Source organism: Trachypithecus francoisi, unplaced genomic scaffold (assembly GCF_009764315.1).
Source record: "Trachypithecus francoisi isolate TF-2019V2 unplaced genomic scaffold, Tfra_2.0 Lachesis_group8, whole genome shotgun sequence".
NCBI classification, from domain to species: Eukaryota; Metazoa; Chordata; class Mammalia; order Primates; family Cercopithecidae; genus Trachypithecus; species Trachypithecus francoisi.
Window position 1 is genome coordinate 92,353,393 of NW_022681473.1, and position 18,486 is coordinate 92,371,878.

At 38.0% G+C, this 18,486-nt stretch overlaps 1 protein-coding gene across 12 annotated transcripts in view; it reads left to right on the forward strand.

Annotated features, from left to right (window-relative positions):
• The window catches only part of YAP1 (Yes1 associated transcriptional regulator), a 128,388-nt gene that overhangs the window by 73,459 nt on the left and 36,443 nt on the right, over positions 1-18,486 (forward strand). For 4 of the 12 annotated variants that reach the window (XM_033204376.1, XM_033204373.1, XM_033204378.1 and 1 more), the window contains exon 4: positions 6,328-6,441. The exons of 4 other annotated variants lie outside the window; for them this stretch is intronic. In XM_033204376.1, the coding sequence (XP_033060267.1) occupies positions 6,328-6,441 (114 nt within the window). Of the gene's footprint in view, positions 1-6,327; positions 6,448-18,486 lie in introns of all 12 variants that reach the window. 4 more of the 12 variants (XM_033204372.1, XM_033204377.1, XM_033204375.1 and 1 more) reach the window with 1 other exon arrangement.

Genomic DNA, 18,486 nt, shown 5'->3' on the forward strand with positions numbered 1-18,486 from the left:
TGCTTATCCTGATTCAAATTTCTCTCCCTGTGTCAATCTAGTTTTGTGTAGCTATGAAGGAATAACTGAAACTGAGTAATTTATAAAGAAAAGAGGTTTAATTTAGCTCACAGTTCTGCAGGCTGTATAGGAAGCATGGTGCCAGCGTCTGCTTCTGGTGAGGACCTCAGGAAGCTTACAGTCCTAGCAAAAGGCAAGTGGGAACCAGTGAGATACACAGTGAGAGAGGGTGGAAGAAAGTGAGCGAGAGAAGTCCCAGGTTTTTAAACAACCAGATCTCAGGTGAACTGAATGAGAACTCATTTATGACCAAGGGGATGGTGGGAAGCCATTCATGAGGGACCCCACCCCCCACCAGGCCCCACCTACAACTTTGGGAATCCCATTTCACTATGAAATTTGGAGGGGACAAACATCCAAACTCTATCATGCTCTTTACGTCTCATTGAAATGCTGGACTGTTTCTCTTTTCCTTTTTGCTATAGGGCCTACTTTTAATCTTTCCTTCTTAAGGCTTTGGTGTGGTGGTCAGACATGATAGCCCAGCCTTAAAGCTTCCACATCTTTTTCGCGTCTAAGGGCCCAGCTTTCGAGTGTGTAAAAGTTAATTGGGGTGAAAATGTGTATTACCCATTCTGACCAATGTAGAGGTTGTCATGAGTTTGGGGGTTTGGAATTACTGTTCAGTAATGGTAATCCCCTTTAAGTATTACCTATTTGACCCTTTACTGGTTGAAATGATGAAAGTTTTTCTGGTAGATTCTTAACCCTAAAAACAAAGTGAACTGTTTATTCTGCCCCATCCACACGTAGTAGCTTCTTCATGCTTTCCCCTGCCTGGAATGCCCATGCCCAGAATGTCACATGTTTGGCTAGGAATGCATTTAGGTCAAAGCTTACAGGTCACTTCCTGCCCTTCTTGATCTGCTTTTCTAAAAATCTGTTTCCCATTTATCTTTTTCTTTCCCATTTTTCATTTTTCTTTCTTTCATGCATGCTGCTTTATTTTTGCTGCCCTTTTCATTAGCCAGCATTGTACTGTCTTCTGTCTAGAACATAAATTCCATCAGATAGGGGCTATGTTTGTTATTGCTCCATCTCTAGGGCCTGAATATAGTAGGAACTCAATAAATACTTGTTGAATAGAAGTATTCGCTATATCCCTGTCCCTTCAGTTCACATGACACATTAAAATAATGTAGAAACTGAGCTTACATAGAAAGAATGAAACAGAGTATTTTGTTTTACAAGCATAAACAAAGGATTTTAATTGAATTTCATTTTGATTACATTCATTTCAGCCAACATTTATTCTATTTTTTTTTCTTTTTGAAATGGAGTCTTGCGTCCGTCACCCGGGCTGGAGTGCAGTGGCACAATCTCAGCTCACTGCAACCTCCACCTCCCAGGTACAAGAGATTCTCCTGCCTCAGCCTCCCGAGTAGCTGAAACTACAGGTGTGCGCCACCACACCCGGCTGATTTTGTAGTTTTAGTAGAGATGGGGTGTCACCATGTCACCATGTTGGCAGGCTGGTCTTGAACTCCTAACCTCATGATCCTCCTGCCTCAGCCTCCTAGTGTATTTCTAATTAGTAGGTCCCATGCTGGACAAAAATGGAAAATGCAAAATATATACTCCTGTGTTCAAGAATTTCACAGTCTAGCCAGGAAGAAAACATGCATAATGAAAATACTGAATGATAAATGCTATGACATAGATACAAACAAAATTTTTTACTAGCACAGAGAAGCAACTCTTCATCTGTATTGAGGAAGTGAAAAGTTCTCAACTAAAAATTGTTTGAAGTAAAATGGCCAGTAATAATTCTCGGCCAGGCGTGGTAGCTCGCACCTGTAATCCCACCACTTTGGGAGGTCGAGGTGGGAGGATCTCTTGAGCTCAGGAGTTCGAGACTAGCCTGAGCAACATAATGAGACCCCATCTCTACAGAAAAATTTAAAAAATAGCTGAGTGTGGTGGTGTGCGCCTGTAGTCCTAACTCCCCAGGAAGCTGAGGCAGGAGGTCGCTTGAGCCCAGGAGTTCAAGGCTGCAGTGAGCCGAGTTTGCACCACTGCACTCCATCCTGGGTGACAATGAGACCCTGTCTCAAAAAAAGTAAGACCCTGTCTCAATAAAAGTAAGATAATAATAACTCCCATGGGAATTAAAAAAAAAAAAAAAAAGTACTGCCCTTTTGGTGCCTGTTTTGTCATGGTAGATTTGCCTAATTCTAGCAGATGTGGCTGTGTGCTATTCCCAGACCTGCAGGGCTTCATAGATTTATCTCCAAGCTGCCTAAAATGAATAGATGTGGTTGTGTATAATTCAGATAAATTTAAGAAATACTTCTGTACTACCTGAAGAATACTAAGTGGTTATGTTTTGTTTGTTTTTGTTGTTATTTTTTGAGACAGAGTCTCACCCTGTCGCCCAGACTGGATAGAGTGCAGCGGCGCGATCTCAGCTCACTGAAACCTCCACCTCCCAGATTCAAGTGATTCTCCTGCCTCAGTCTCCTGAGTAGCTGGGATTACAGGCCCTTACCCCACCACACCTGGCTAATTGTTTTGTATTTTTTAGTAGAGACGGGGTTTCACCATGTTGGTCAGGCTGATCTCAGACTCCTGACCTTGTGATCCCCTGCCTCGGCCTCCCAAAGTGCTGGGATTACAGGCGTAAGCCACCGTGCCCGGCCCTAAGTGGTGGTTTTAAATCAGTGGTTCTCAAAGTGTGTTCCTTAGACCAGCATCAGCATCACCTGGAAATTTTCAGGCCCAGCCCCCGGCCTGCTGAATCAGAAAGTATAGCGGTAGGGCTCAGCAACATGCATGTTAATAACCCCCCCAGGTGATTCTGATGAATATTTATAGCACATTACAATTAGAATATAAATTGAACATAAAGGCATCCTGAATTTATTTCGATCAAGCCCCTGTGGTCTCCTCTTGCATTTATTTTTGTGGGAATCCTACATTTCGCCCCTTGGACTTAACCTTACTGCATCCTAACCCTAGCCCAAACAGATGATTGAAACACATTTTCACTAAGTGTGACTTGTTTCACTTTCAGAAAACATACCGCTTTTTGCTTTCTCTTCTTTTCATGGTTATTCAACAGTTAGCTTAGTTTAGGAGAATGACTTGGAATCCTGCATTAAGAATCAAGTCACTGAATTTCTTCTAAGAACCACTTGACTAAAAATTCTGTTTTTGTGAATAAAGCCTGGATCTGTATTGTTTCATTAACACTGGAGGATTTGTTTCTTTTCAGTTTTCTCTATCTTAATTCTATAACAAAGATAGTGTGGTGAAAAGTTACTTAAAGGTAATCTCTTCTAGTCTATTACTTGCTTTTGGTGAGCAGCTTTCTTTCAGTATAAAGAAAGTATCCTATTTTGGGCCATTTCTTTCCACATAACATTATATTTTTACCCAGAGAGTACTAAATGAATGATAAAATGAATATAAAGCATTATTTTATATTTGGTATATATATGTTGGTATAAATGTTAATTGCAAATAGTATATGTTCTACATGATTTTAAGCTTACAGAAAGTTCAAAGTATTACTTAGAAGGCAGGACATTCATTCTTCCATCAAACATTTATTGAGCAGCTATTCAGGTATTAGCCTACAAGCTTGTAAAGATGAATGACTTGATCATTGCCAGGAGAATACATATGTAAACAAGTAATTACAACTCTACCTGTTAAATGTTCGTGGAGAATAGAAGAGAAAAGTGATTTCTGTCTGAGGTAATCCGGCTTTAATTCAGCCGGAAAGGCTGAATTAAAGAAGTGACATCTGAGCTGTCTCTTGCAGGATGACTAAGAGTTTAGGAGGTACAGAGTATGTGTGATAATGGGAACGGCATATACAAGAAGATGGCATGATTTTGTGGAAAGTTGGTGGGAAAACTGGGTATCTGAAGAAGACTTCAGAAATGAGTCCAGCTAGTAAAGAATTGAGGCATTTTCCTCTTGATGGAGAGCAATGGGAATGTGTTTTAGTCAGAATGAATGACATGTATAAAAATTTGATTCGAAAATATTTTAAGAAGAGAAACCCCTGGTGACTGTTTGATAGAGGACCCTGGAGTGAGAAGAGATGAGAATCCAGTTACTGAGGAAGTGGTCAGAAAAGAGAGCTGGTAAGTATTGATGGCTGAGGTCTCTGAGATGGACTGGGACAGACCCATCGCAAAGAATATAAGTGGAATTTACAAAATGAAGTGAGTGGAGCAGATAGGGAAGGTTGGTTTGTATCCAAGGTATCTCTTGTGGCTCTCATTCAGACAGCTAAGGTGGAGAATAATGCTGGTGTGTGTGTGTGTCTGTGTGTGTGTTTGTCTGTGTGTGTGTGTTTAAACCACACATAGGAAATCCATATATTGAAGCACTTTTGAAAGCTACGATGAGATCTCTTGGGGGTTGTTGAGTTGACGCTCCCAAAAGCATTCAGTGACTGCTGTTGACTTGTTCATCACCAGATATAGTCACATGGTATTTTCAGTACCTAAAAATTTGAAATACGGTTAGTTGTTTTTTAAAAGCATTTTACAATTCAGCCATTTTATAGTTAAAGATAGTAGCAAACCATTAATATTCAGTTTTGGAGTTCTGTCTTTCTGGGAAGGAAATAGAGCCCAAAATGACAGTGAAAACTGGTAGGAAAAGGTTTGATATACACGTGTTAAACAGGTTTGCTTGTCATTCACCCTCTAGTAAACTTGGGATGTATACAGCAAATTCTACCTCTGGACTTGGTTAGCAGTGTATACTACACAGCCAGGACTGAAGGAGAGCCTTCCTTTTAAGGATTCTAGGCAAAAAGAAAACTAATTCCACACGTCTGCATTTCCTAACGGGATTTTACCCCATCAGAGTAGACCTTTGAAAATGCAGCTGCAAATTGATCTGTTCCTAATACAAATGAAACTAGCCTAAAATTCGGATTTTGGGTCCCATGGGCCTTGTGTGAGTGGTCAGTTTAACCAAAGTTACTTACTCAACATCACCCACGAGACTGGTATGGACTGCCAATACAGGAAGAAGGGAATTGTTCTGTTTGTGCATAGGAGGCATACTTAGGTTCTGGTCATCTGTGGGAGATGAATGAAAAGAAGTATAGTTGTGAAGAGCAGTCAGTGGGTTAGGAATCACACTGCCTGGGTTTATCATTCCTGATACTAACTAGCTTTGTGATCTTGTGCCAGACTGATCACCCTGGCCCTTTGTGCCTCAATTTCCTCATTAGAATAAGTAGTACTACTGCTTATGTCATTTGTTACTGTAAGGATTAAATGAATTAATGTACATAATATATAAGAACAGTGACTAGCACAAGATAAGTATTCAACTCGTGTTAGTCCACAGAAGAAAAAATTTTAGCCATGTACTGACTATCCCAGTTTGTATCTCCTGCCCTGCCTCTTTTGATACCTTTTGGAAATGGGAACTGGGGGAGTTGGGAGGGACAGGGAAATAAGGAGGAATTATGTTTGAATACTTTAGTAATTTATTCTGGGCCTCTCTTTTCATTGCTGTTACCTCCCAAGAGCAATTGTCTTAACTTCTCTATTCCCATAAAGATAGAAAAGTCCTTTTAGAGTTAACCGTATTCTTTAGTCCTATCTCTCAACTGATGATTCCTTAATGTTTGCCTTCCAACAACTTTAGCACTTATCTTGCCTCCTCACAATCCTCCAACAAGCTTAGACTTCAAACTGCAACCCCCACCATTAGCAATTTCTGGTCTGCTTAAAAATAAGCTTTGTTTGGACTGTAGTTTTCTGTCTTAAAGTTTTCTTGGTGTCAGCCAGTCACATAAAACATGGAAATAAATGGAGCTTGGCTGTCTTAGCTAAAGTGTGCTTTATATTAAATAGAATGTTTATGAGATTTTCAATGTTCTAAAAATACTTGCATATATTTCTTATTAATGAACCTTGGCGTTCCTAGGAAGGTATTGTCACAGAACTGATTGGATTGGGTGGTAGTTTCTGAGCTGCAAACTCTTCGTGTCCTGTGTTAACAGTAATAATAATTATTTGGGCCATGACTTCCAAAAGGATTTTTTGGAGAAAATTTTTTTTTCTTCATCTCTGTGTTGAGGAATGTTCATTTTATTATTTGGTGGTTTCTTTTTAGTGGAGAAGAAGCAGGTATATAGGTTTACCTTTCTTCTCTGAACGCAGCCTTAAATATGTTTCAATGAATTGTTTTATGTTAAGATGTGTTTTCTTTTTAAATTAGTACCCCCTCCCACTTTTTTTAGGTACACCAAATAAAAACCGTGATTTTTTTTTTTTTTCTGTATTATAGGTCCTCTTCCTGATGGATGGGAACAAGCCATGACTCAGGATGGAGAAATTTACTATATAAACCATAAGAACAAGACCACCTCTTGGCTAGACCCAAGGCTTGACCCTCGTTTTGGTAAAGGTTCATCTCAAAACCTTTTTAGATGCTTTTGGTTACTAATTTTTTTTTATGTATATACTTGGGAAAGCACATTTAAATACAATTGCATTGCTTTATAGTATTAAAAAATGACCCTGCCCACCCAACATTTACCAGTAGAATTTTTATCCTTCTCATTGGAAACTTGAGAAGTTTAGATCTTAATCAGATTTTTGGGGCTCCTCAGGTTGGGGTTGGGAAATGTCGTAATGGCCGACTAACCAGAAATCACTTGTTCCTTTCACATTTTGGGAGAAACACAGTGATCATATTTAAAATGATTTTTTTTAGCTGCAATAATAATCAGGCTGTCATGCAGCACCTCAGACCAGGAATACCAGCTTTTGTCAGTGACCTGATGTCTGCTTGTGCTTAGCTTCTGAGAGTGATGAGTACCATCCCATGCCTGGGTGTTATAGTGTTTCCCATCCTAAGGGGGAAAATGGCACCCCAGAAATGGCCCAGTGAAAGCATTTTGCCACCTCTTCTGTCTCTCTCAAAAAATAAATGTTCTTTTTTTCTTCATTCAGAAAACAAAAAGCCATATTCCCCTCCAGATTTCATGAATAAATCACATTTGCACAAAGGAACCCCTCCCCTTCCAAATGTGTACATTTTTATAAGAGTATACCAGTTCTTCAGTGCTTTTTTAAAAAGTGTGTGTGTGTGTGTGTGTGTGCGTGTGTGTGTGTTTTAAAGTGTTTTCAGTTCTTCTTTTGGGTTTCTGAGATATTTTTCCAAGGCCGTGGAATATGCATCTAAAAAAGAGCGGATAATTGTGGTTTTGAAGCTTCATCTTGGACTAGATGCAGCTAAATGAAAACAATGTGCAGATCACTGAATAGGTCAGACTGAGGGGACTCGGAACCTTTGAAGCTTTACAGGGTTTGACCTAACACCAACTGCGGGGCCCTTATGGGAAAGAGGAGTTAACTCTGTGAATGCCATCAAAACACAACCCTGGGGCGGGGCGGAAAGAAAAAAACTCTATCTGGAGTTGGTTGGATAAAATAACTTCACCATCAGGAACATTATGAGCAGTTATTTTTTGTCTTATATATACCTTTAAAAAAAAAAATTCAAGTTTGCCCCAAACTGACTGAAACCCCCATTCAAGCTAAGTCAATCGTAGGGTCAGGGCAGTGATGTCATTTTGACAGATAACCGTTTTGGCTTAAATACTAGCCTTTTAAGCTTCGAGACCTGTTTGGGTGTTAAGAAAGTAATGCAGTATGTTAATAATTTGCAACTTCAGTTTCTTTTTACTGTTTGAATTAGCCCTTGTGGTTGGAACAGGAAACCAAGTAAGATAGAGAATTTAATAAATACGGCCATTTGTATGGACTGAAACAATAACAACCATGTTTCCTTAAATTATCTCTAATGAAATGAATTCAATTTCTCCACATTTTGGAATTCTAAAGAATGGTGTTGCAGAATGTTTTCCCTGACATAAGGTTATGAAAGATGATGATGAACACTTTACCAACTGCAGAGATGAGGAATTAGAACAAAGCTTTTTAAAGAAAAAAAGTTTTTCCTTTAAAACAGTGAAATAAAACAACTTTTCTGTAAGCTTAAGTAAATCTATTGATTACATACACAGCTTGGTCTTTTGTTTTAAGTGGAGGAGGCACTCAAAAAAAAAAAAAAACACTCCCACCCTCCAGCATGTTATGTACACATAGGCGTACAATTAGATGTGCCCAGAAAAAATTTCATAAAATTCTCTTATTGCATTTAGTTTCCCTTTTTGGGCCCACCGTGTGTGTATTCCAGACAGGCTTGACAATATGCCAAAGCTTTTTATTTTGTGGCCCGACTTTTAATCTGTTCCAGACCTTTTCACTCAGAGAGCTCAAGTGTAACTGAAGGGGGGCAGGAAAGAAAAAAACGTGTGGGTTTCTCTGATCTAGAGTGACAGCAAATAGAGACAAGCTGTTAGCTGCTGGATTTGAAGTTTTCCTTGAAATCAAGAGTTCTGCATAGTGGATTATGTTTTATCTCTGCCAAAGATATATAAACTATCCCCTTATTTCTGACCCTTTGAGCCATGCAAACACAAACAAATGGTGTAGAATATTGCTTTCATGGTTGTGGAGTTTGCTTTTCTGTATTCTTCAAATCTATATTGAAATATTTGTCAATTCTTAGCTTAAATCAAGTAGATGTGTGTCTTTTGGCGTCCTAGAATGGGAACTAAGCCTCTAGAGAAGCGTAATTTTACCTCCTTCAAACATCAACCCCTTTTATATTTTTATTTATCAGATGCTTCCAGGTTAATTATATTTAGAATACAGTGATTTGCTTTAAGATTATCCGTATTTAGTAATTACACTTCGTGTGCTGCATAATAACGTTTCAGTGAGCGGCAGACCACATATATAATCGTGGTCCTATATGATTCTAATCCTGTGTTTTTACTGTACCTTTTTTATGTTTAGATACACAAATACCATTGTGCTACAGTTGCCTACAGTGTTCAGCACAGTAGCAGGCTGTACAGTTTTATAGCTTAGGGGCAATAGGCTATACCTTACAGCCTAGGCATGTAGTAGACTCTACCATCTAGGTTTGCGTAAGTACTCTCTAAGATGTTTGCACAATGACAGAATTGCCTCATGATCCATTTCATAAAGCGTATCCTGGTTAAGTGACACATGACTATATTTATAGTATCAGTCCTTCACATCTCACATGAAATTAATAAGTTATCTATGTAATTTTAGGGAATCAAAGAGTAATTTGTTGTAGATTGAGTTTTTTATCTGATTCATTTTCTTTAACATTTAAAAGCTATTTAATATTTTAATTTTAGAGAATTCATTAGTAATTTATAGTAAATCATGAAGTGACATCAAATGGCAATAAGGATGCACTGATGTTTATTGAGTTTTAAGAAAAATAGGGCTTTGTTTTTTTGAGTCATATTAGGAATGTTTTTACTCTTTGTTCAAGAAAATGGATCCTTGAGTATTATGCAAGCCATTAAATTATTTCATATAAACACATAGGAGATGATTTTTTTTTCCTGGAGATTTTGTACTGGCAAACATCAGGTTTAAACATCACCTTGTATGTTATAGATCTGCTATTTTGTATAATATAATCACGGACATTTTCCAGTAAAAGCCTAATGAAAACACAATGAAATTGTAATTGCTGTTCAGAATGAAAAAAAGATCTTTAAAACACTAACAGTTGATAAACTATCTTTTATGTAATGTTATTTTCCCTATTGTTTATATTATAAAAAGATGTATTAAAATATTATTATCAATCTGTGTTTTAGAAAATAAGTACTGATGGCACCACTGGGATAAAAATATTTGGTGTAAACAAAATATTGGAGACAGAGATTTGGGGAAAATATTGGAGCCAGAGATTTGGGGGAAAAATTATACCTTTGAGTTTTAAAGTAGTGATAAACAGTCTAGAGTGACAAAAACAGAATATTTAATTTCTAACTACAGTTCTGTGCACAGAAATTCTATGTGTAGAAATGTCAGCGGTATTAAGCCTCATATGTTGCTTTTAGGTCCTTTGTTTCAGTTTCCTAAAACTTGCTATCTGTGCATATGCATACACGTATGTGTATGTGTTAATATAATGTCTTGAAATAAATAAAAAGGATAAGTAAAATACAAATACCTATATGCAGTTTATTAAACTAAGACTAAAGCCGAAAGTTGTTCACATTTTTCTCATCAGAGTTAAATATTTGGCATTAATAATTAAATATCTATAAAAATTTTGAGACATTCATTAACATTTTTTCTTTTTTTAAGCCAAATATTTCGGTTGTTAAAAATAATGTTTTCCTTTTGATGAAAATGCACCTAACAACCGACTCAGTAACTAAGAATCCATCCTATTAGTGTTGAGGGAAAACTACTGAAGTCTCTAGAAACCAAATTTGTAACTTCATTTATGGAGTCTTGAGTAAAGAGAATGTCAGCATCTAATTATTTCAGTTTTATCAAAGCAAGTCTCTTGATAGCCATATGCTAAAAATAAGGTGTTTTTGTTTTTTGTTTTGTTTTGTTTTGAGGTTTGAGGCTTTTTTTCCCCCCTTATCAGCTCTTTTAAGTCTTTCCTGGTTATCCTGGGCTGTCAGTATGTGGTTATGGACTATATTAATTACTTAGCGTACAGAGGAAAAGATGTGTGTTTTAGGTAAAAAGAGCTATTGCTAACTAAAAATTATTAACAGATGGCCAGGTGCGGTGGCTCATGCCTGTAATCCCAGCACTTTGGGAGGCCAAGGTGGATGGATCACTTGAGGCCTGGAGTTCCAGACCAGCCTGGCCAACATAGTGAAACCCCATCTCTACTAAAAATAGAAAAAAATAGCTGGGAGTGGTGGGGCACGCTTGTCGCCCCAGCTACTCAGGAGGCTGAGGCATGTGAATCGCTTGAATCCAGGAGGCAGAGGTTGCAGTGAGTGGATATTGTGCCACTCTACTCCAGCTTGGGCAACAGAGTGAGATGCTGTCTCAAAAAATTAAGAACAAAAATAAAAATTAGTAACAGGCCGGATGCAGTGGCTCACGCCTGTAATCCCACCACTTTGGGAGGCCGTGGCAGGCAGATCACTTTAGGTAAGGAGTTCGAGACTAGCCTGGCCAACATGGTGAAACCCCATCTCTACTAAAAATGCAAAAATGAGCCAAGTGTGGTAGCACACGCCTATAATCCCCGCTGCTTGGGAGGCTGAGACCGTGAAAATCGCTTGAACCCAGCAGTGAGCTAAGATCGTGCACTGCACTCTAGCCTGGGAGACAGAGCGAAACTCCATCTCAAAAGCTGAGGCAGATGGACCATAAGATTAGGAGATCAAGACCATCCTGGCCAACATGGTGAAACCCCGTCTCTACTAAAAATACAGAAATTAGCTGGGCTGGTGGCACTCGCCTGTAGTCCCAACTACTCAGGAGGCTGAGGCAGGAGAATCGCTTGAGTCTGGGAGGCAGAGGTTGCAGTGAGCCAAGATATCGCACCACTGCACTCCAGCCTGGTCAACAGAGCGAGACTCCATCTCAAAAAAATATATGTATTAACCGATAAACCTCACAAAATTTGGCCCTCATAATGATTCCTCTAATCATTTTTTCAGTGGGGAGAATGCTGCTCTTCTGAGCACTGCAGAACATCCACACAGCCATTGTGAGTCCTCGGACCACCAACACTGTTTTTTTTTTTTTAATGCTAGGAGAGTTACAGAATATTGTCTAAAGTCTGAGCTCCTCTGAGATCCAGGGAAATTATACCCAAGGTTATATAGTTAAGTGACAAAACTGAAATTTGAATTTATCTTTTGATACCTAGAATTTATAAGAAATTTAGATTGAATGCAGTTAATCTTTCAGAAATACCTACTAATGCTGATACATGAAAATTTGAGAGGAAGAAAAATAGTGGGTAATGCACTTGCTTCTTGCATTGTGACTCATCTTAAATAAATTACCCAAAGATATGAGTTTTTCTTTTCTTTCTTTATTCTTTCTTTCTTTCTTGGAGTCAGGGTCTCACTTTCATTGCCCAGGCTGGACTGCAGCATGGCTCAATCTTAGTTCACTGCAGCCTCAATTCCTGGGCTCAAACAAGCCTCCCACCTCAGCTTCCTGTGTAGCTCGGACTACAGGCATGTGCCACCATGCCCTGCTAATTTTTTTGTGTTTTTAGTAGAGATGGGGTTTGGGGTTTTGTCATGTTGCCCAGGCTAGTCTCAAACCCCTGGGGCTCAAGCAGTCCGCCTGCCTGTACCTCCCAAAGTGCTGGAGTTACAGGCGTGAGCCACAGGGCCTGGCCAAGTTTCTAATTACATAAGAGAATTTAAGATCTCTGATTGGAACAGACTTGAAAGGCATCTAGTTGAATTATTTACCCAATTCATGCCTCACCAATCTCAGCTTTGACCTTTCCCTTTACTAGTTTACTTCATTATAGTGTAGCCCATTCTACTTAAGGAAAATTCTAATGACCACAAAGTTTATGTTTCTTGATTACCCAAAAATTTACTTCCTTTCACGTGTGTGAATACAGCTCTAATCCCAGCAGTGTTGTCTTCTAACTGTGGTTTTTCTGGTTTTTCATGTGTTCAGAGTTCTCTGTTCTTTATCAGTTTACTCACTTCCTCTGGATGTCCTTCATTTTGCTAGTGCTTCTTTATGTGTTATATTCTGTAGTGTTTCGTATGTACATTATCCTGTGAGAAAAATAGTTATGGCATTGCTCTGACCTGTCATTTTCAATGCCCTCCAGAAATCTTTTTTCAATCTGCAGTAGAGGCTAGCATCTCTTTTCCACATGATAGTTACAACAATGTACTTGATTCAACTGAATTAAATTGGGATGTAGAAAAAGTTACGTTCTCAGTTGGAAATCAAGAGACCCAAGTTCTGCTATCACAATGTAACCAGCTGGATCAGAAAGATACCTAAATTCTCTTGACTTAATTTGACTCATCTATAAAATGTGACTGGATTAGACTGGATGCTTTTAAGAATATTTCCAGTTTTTAACTGAATGCAATATGCTCAGAAACCGCTTTGGACCCTTGCTTAAGGTTACCTCTCAATAGCCTTTTTGATTTGAGTGCATTGAGGTTTCAGAGATACTTTTGAACTATTTATTGCACCATTTAAGTTTAACTTTGGTCCTCTGGTCACAGTGTGGAATTACTTTTGAAGAGGAGACAGGGAAATCTTCCAACCTTTAATCTAAAGATAAGCCTTATCACATGGTGAGTATGTCCAGGCAAACAAATCTGATGGGGGGTGTGGGAAGTGCTGAGCTGAATAGTTAAGCTTTGTCCACACTCTCAAACTCTTGGAAGCATATGGGAGTTTAACCATGTTCATGTTAGCAAAGTTCAGCTTTATTGCCTTAAAGATGATGCCTTGTTGGTACACTTTGTTTCCAAAGTTTAAAACTCCCATAAAGTTGCCATGACAGAAAGTCTAATGTAAGCAGATTTGAAGCCTAGTTCCAGGCCATGTGCTTAGCAAAACCTGATTTAAGACATACTAATAGAGATTGTTACTAATTATTGCCCTCACTACATTTTCTTTTTCCTTCAAAAGCAAGCATTTGCTGAAATGCATACTTTAATACAAAAGATTATAGAATATATTTCAACATTAGTTGCACACTTGAGCTCTGCAGTTTTGTTTTAAAATTTTATGTTAAATTCAGTAGGATATATTCTAAAAAGTAAACAATTTTAGGTGTATTCGTCTGTCCAGTATGTCTCAAGTATGTTTTGTAAAATTTCGCTGTTCCTTTTCAAAATGTTTTATTTTTTATCTAAAAATAAATATTTTGGTTAGCTAGGGAAAAGATCCAGTAAGATAATGCCAAAATAGTTTATCAGTTACTGTAAGCAATCTCTCCTGTACTAACCGAGGCTGAGTAGACATATGTTAAGGAGGATAAACTAATAGGTAGTTTCTACTTGATTAATATTTCATTGATGCCATTAGTTAATTATACAATGAAGAAATGTTTTTGTCTTTGTTTACATAATGAGTACATTGTTCATACCAGATTTTTTAAACATGAAAGTTGAAGACCACCAATGTCACTGAGATGATAGTTTAAACTAGTGCTTTATTCGTGTTATTAAAGTCCCTATCAAACACACTCAAAAAAACCTTAAATAGTTTTTTGTTTGTTTGTTTGTTTTTTGAGACAGAGTCTCGCTCTGTTGTCCAGGCTGGAGTGCAGTGGCGCAATCTCGGCTCACTGCAACCTCCGCCTCCCGAGTTCATGCCATTCTCCTGCCTCAGCCTCCCGAGTAGCTGGGACTACAGGCGTCCATCACCACACCCGGCTAATTTTTTGTATTTTTAGTAGAGATGGGGTTTCACCATGTTAGCCAGGATGGTCTCGATCTCCTGACCTTGTGATCCGCCCGCCTCTGCCTCCCGAAGTGCTGGAATTACAGGCATGAGCCACCGTGCCCAACCCCTTACATATTTTTTAAAAGAAAACTGTTTTTCAAGTATAGTTGTAGTAACTCTGTATTAACAGCAAGCATCTTATATGCCGGAAAAGAAGAGGTGTTTGGTGTTGCTTGCTCCTTTGTGTACCAACCCAAAGATTCAGATATAAGAAAAAAAAAGAGATTATAGAATTATTGGAAAGGTCAGATTTCTGTTGAAAAGTAATTGCAGTGATTTAGAAGGAGAGTGGTTCAGATTCTGTTTTTTGTTTTATACTCATTTTGTTCTGCTACCTTAGTTGCTAAGGTCATTTTAGAACTCGTTCTGGACTGGTTTCAACTTGGAGATTCTCCTGTGCATTACTAATAGCATCCTCCTAACTAGGGAGAGAAACTGTTTTAGGATTTATTTATTTATGCTACAAAAGTTTGGGTGCCATTTATGTGCCAGACACTATGCTAGCCATGGGTGGGGAGGAACATGCTACTAAACAAGTAAATAAATCATTACAAATGTCTTAAGTACGGTAAAGGGTGCTAAACAACGTGGGGTGACAGGAACTAGGGTGGTGGGAACCTGCTTGTACCTGGGTGGTCAAGGGGGGTTTTTCAAAAAGACACATAGGAAGCCACCAGTCAAATTTCAGAGCAGTTTTTGTGCTTTTCAGTAAAAACTCTGAGGTATGCATCACTTCTACATTAGAAATCCCCCTCTGTGAAAGAGCTTTACTAGTAATAAATAAAATTAGAAATAAAGTGTTATAATTGAACTGTTTATTCCTTAATCTAACATGAATTCATAGTGACAAGTATATTTTAAAAGATAATGCCCCTTCTCCTTATTTTTTTAATTTTTAGTTTTTTAGAGACGGTGTGTCTCTGTGTTGCTCAATCTGGTCTTGAACTCCTGTCCTGAAGAAATCCTCCTGCCTCCGCCTCCCGAATAGCTGGTATTACAGGTGCAAGTCACCATGTCTGGCTGCTTCTCTACAGTCTCATTATCTGAACTTTCTTTCCTAACTAGACCTTAAACTTTGTTTTTGTAGTGGGGGAAATGTCTAGTTGTGTTCTGGGGACAAAGAGAGCTGAAAGCTAATGAGAACACATTCTGTCTTTTCTGCCTCACCTCATTTACCAACCCCTGTGTCCTGCCCTAAACTGCTTGATGAGGTGATGAGGAGAAAATGTTCTGCTGGATTTCTTTTTGTTTTCTTTAAGCTGCATTCATGATTGTATTGTTTGAAAAATAACATTATAATGAATTTTTATGGTTGAAGGAGGGGGAAGTTGAATTGACGAAAGTATTGATATTTGTTAACAGTATTTTTGAACAGATAAAGATGTGAAAACTTTAATCCAGTTTGGGGAGGCTGGAAGTTGGTACTGGGGAAATGGTTTGGCTGTGTCCCCACCCAAATCTCATCTTGAATTGTAGTTCCCATTATCCCCACGTGCTGTGCCAGGGACCAGGTGGAGATAATTGAATCATGGGGGGCAGTTTCCCCCATCCTGTTCTCATCTCAGATAGTGAGTGAGTTGTTACAAGATGTTACGGTTTTATAAGGGGCTTCCCCCTTCGCTGAGCACTTATTCTTCTCTCTCCTGCCGCCATGTGAAGGAGGACATATTTGCTTCCCCTTTTGCAATGATCGTAAGTTTCTGAGACCTCCCCATGCTGAACTGTGAATCTATTAAACCTCTTTTCTTTATAAATTACCTAGTCTTGGGTATGTTTTTATTAACAGCAAACTAGAACAAACTAATAGAGTAAACTGGTACCAGAAGTGGGGAAAGAAGTGCAGAGTGTGGGATGGAGAGGTTACTTAGCCTGTGACAAAACCTAGAGTAGGATGTTAGAGCAGGTGAACTGTCCCCACATATTAATCATTAGGAAATGCAAACCAAAACCACAATGAGTTAACAGTTAACTCCCATTACGACAGCTAAAGTTTTTTTGAAAAGATAACAAATGTTGGCCAGAATGTGGAGAAATTGGAATCCTCATACATTGCTGTTGGGATTGAAAAATGATGTAACCACTTTGGAAAATAGACTGGCAGTTCCTCAAAACATTAACTATAACATTCCCATATGACTGAGCAATTCCATTCCTCGGTATAGAGGCTGAAGAATTGGGAATATATGTCTACACAAAAACCTGTATCCGGGTTTACAGCAGTATTATTTTATAATAAATAGCCAGAAAGTGAAAATAACCCAAATGCCCCTTAGTTGATGAATGGACTAACAAAATGTGGTATATTCATATAATGGAATATTATTTGGCACTTAAAGGGAATGCAGTGCTTGATACATACTAAAACATAGATAAACCTTGAAAACATTATAAATGAGACTAGCCAGGCCCAAAAGGCCATATATTGCTTAATTCCATTTTTGGAAATGTCCAGAATGGGAAAATTCATAGAGGCAGAAGTAGATTAGTGGTTGCCAGGGACTGCGGGGAAGGGCAGTAGGTAGTGAACTGCTGATGGATATAGGGTTTTTTGGTTTGTTTTTGTTTTTGTGACTTTTTTTTGAAGTGATGAAAATGTTCTGAAATTAGTGGCAATGGGTGTACAATTCTGTGAATATGTAAGGACTATCAGACAGTACATGTAACAAGGGTGAATTATCTCAGTAAAGAGAAAAAATTATTTTTAGGCATGATGTCATTTAGGTATATAGCTTAGTTGGGAAATATCTTTTGTATATTTATCATAAAAAGATGTATTCAGTCATTAGGTTAGGTCTCCCGTCTTTCCTTTTTTTGTAAAAGACAGCTTTTCAGTGTGAAGTAAGCAATTTTTTACTGAAAAACTACATTTTATGTTTAAGTAGATTATGTTTTAAGTATTTATGTTTAAGTAGATTACGCCACTTTATAGCAACTCTCTGTAGATGAATCAGTTCCCTTAGGTCATGCAGTAAACACTAAGAGCCAGGAATAGGTGTTTTGTGTTTTGTTTTTATTGCTTTAAGACCCACAGATGGCCTATTAGTTTGTGTTTTTAGAAGAACCTTAATTTCTTTTAACAAGTCTACTGTTTTGTAGTTTTGAGTATGCTCGTAGGTATGAGGAAAACCCAAATTTTGTTTCTAAATGTTTTGAACAAATTAATATAGCTGTGCTAATACGGAAACATGCGGTGTCTGAGATTTGAAAAAAATGCTAGACAAAAGCTTTTGTTGTGGGAGATTTGATATAATGTTTTAATAGTTTAAGAATTGTTTCTTATTTTAAATGTATACCCAATAAGATTCCTAGAATTAAATTTATTATTCCAAAGTTTATGACTAACAGATCTGTAATACATTGTTATAATCCAAGTTTTGAGGTTACAAATCATGTAAATCTAAAAATTGTTTGAAGTTTGGAAATTCACATGTTTAGAACAAAACTTGGGGAAAAAACCTATGGTGATGACCCCTTTCATTTATTTTCGAGAAAGTAGTCCCTTATTTTTCAGTAATTGCTCAGTCATTGGTTTTCTACCATAAAGCTGTCAGGGTTGATTTGTTAAGCAAGACTTGAAACAGTTACTATTCGTAGTACAAGAAGCACAGACTCTAAATTTTAAAACATAGCATATTACAATTTTTTAAATTTTGACATTTTGTGGAGTTTTTGTTTTGTTTTTACCTTTTAGAATTTTTTTAAAAACTGGAAACATTGGGATTTCAATAGTTGATAGCCAGAGGAAGAAGTTGGTAATGCTATTCTTTTCTTTTCTTGCTGCCCTGCCCCCTTTCCCCAGGAAACAAAGCCGGTTTTGTTTCTTGCCTGCTTGTGAGGTCTCTGCTGCACCCCATGTGGGTGCACCGCTCTGTGCTTTGTTGAAAGGCTTAAGATACTCGGAAGGTAAAGAACAGGATGCTTCTAGAGAGGAATAAATCCCAGCTTCAGTAGATAAACAAGGTTGTTTGAATTGGTCATTTAAGTGAGTTCTTTATATGGAAACCTTGTAGTGCTGCTGGTATCCATAGGTAACAACATTTAGGTAAACACAGCCAAAAGTGCTGACCATAGTCATCAGAGTATTTCTCTTACATAATTTTGTGCAAGTTTCTGTTTA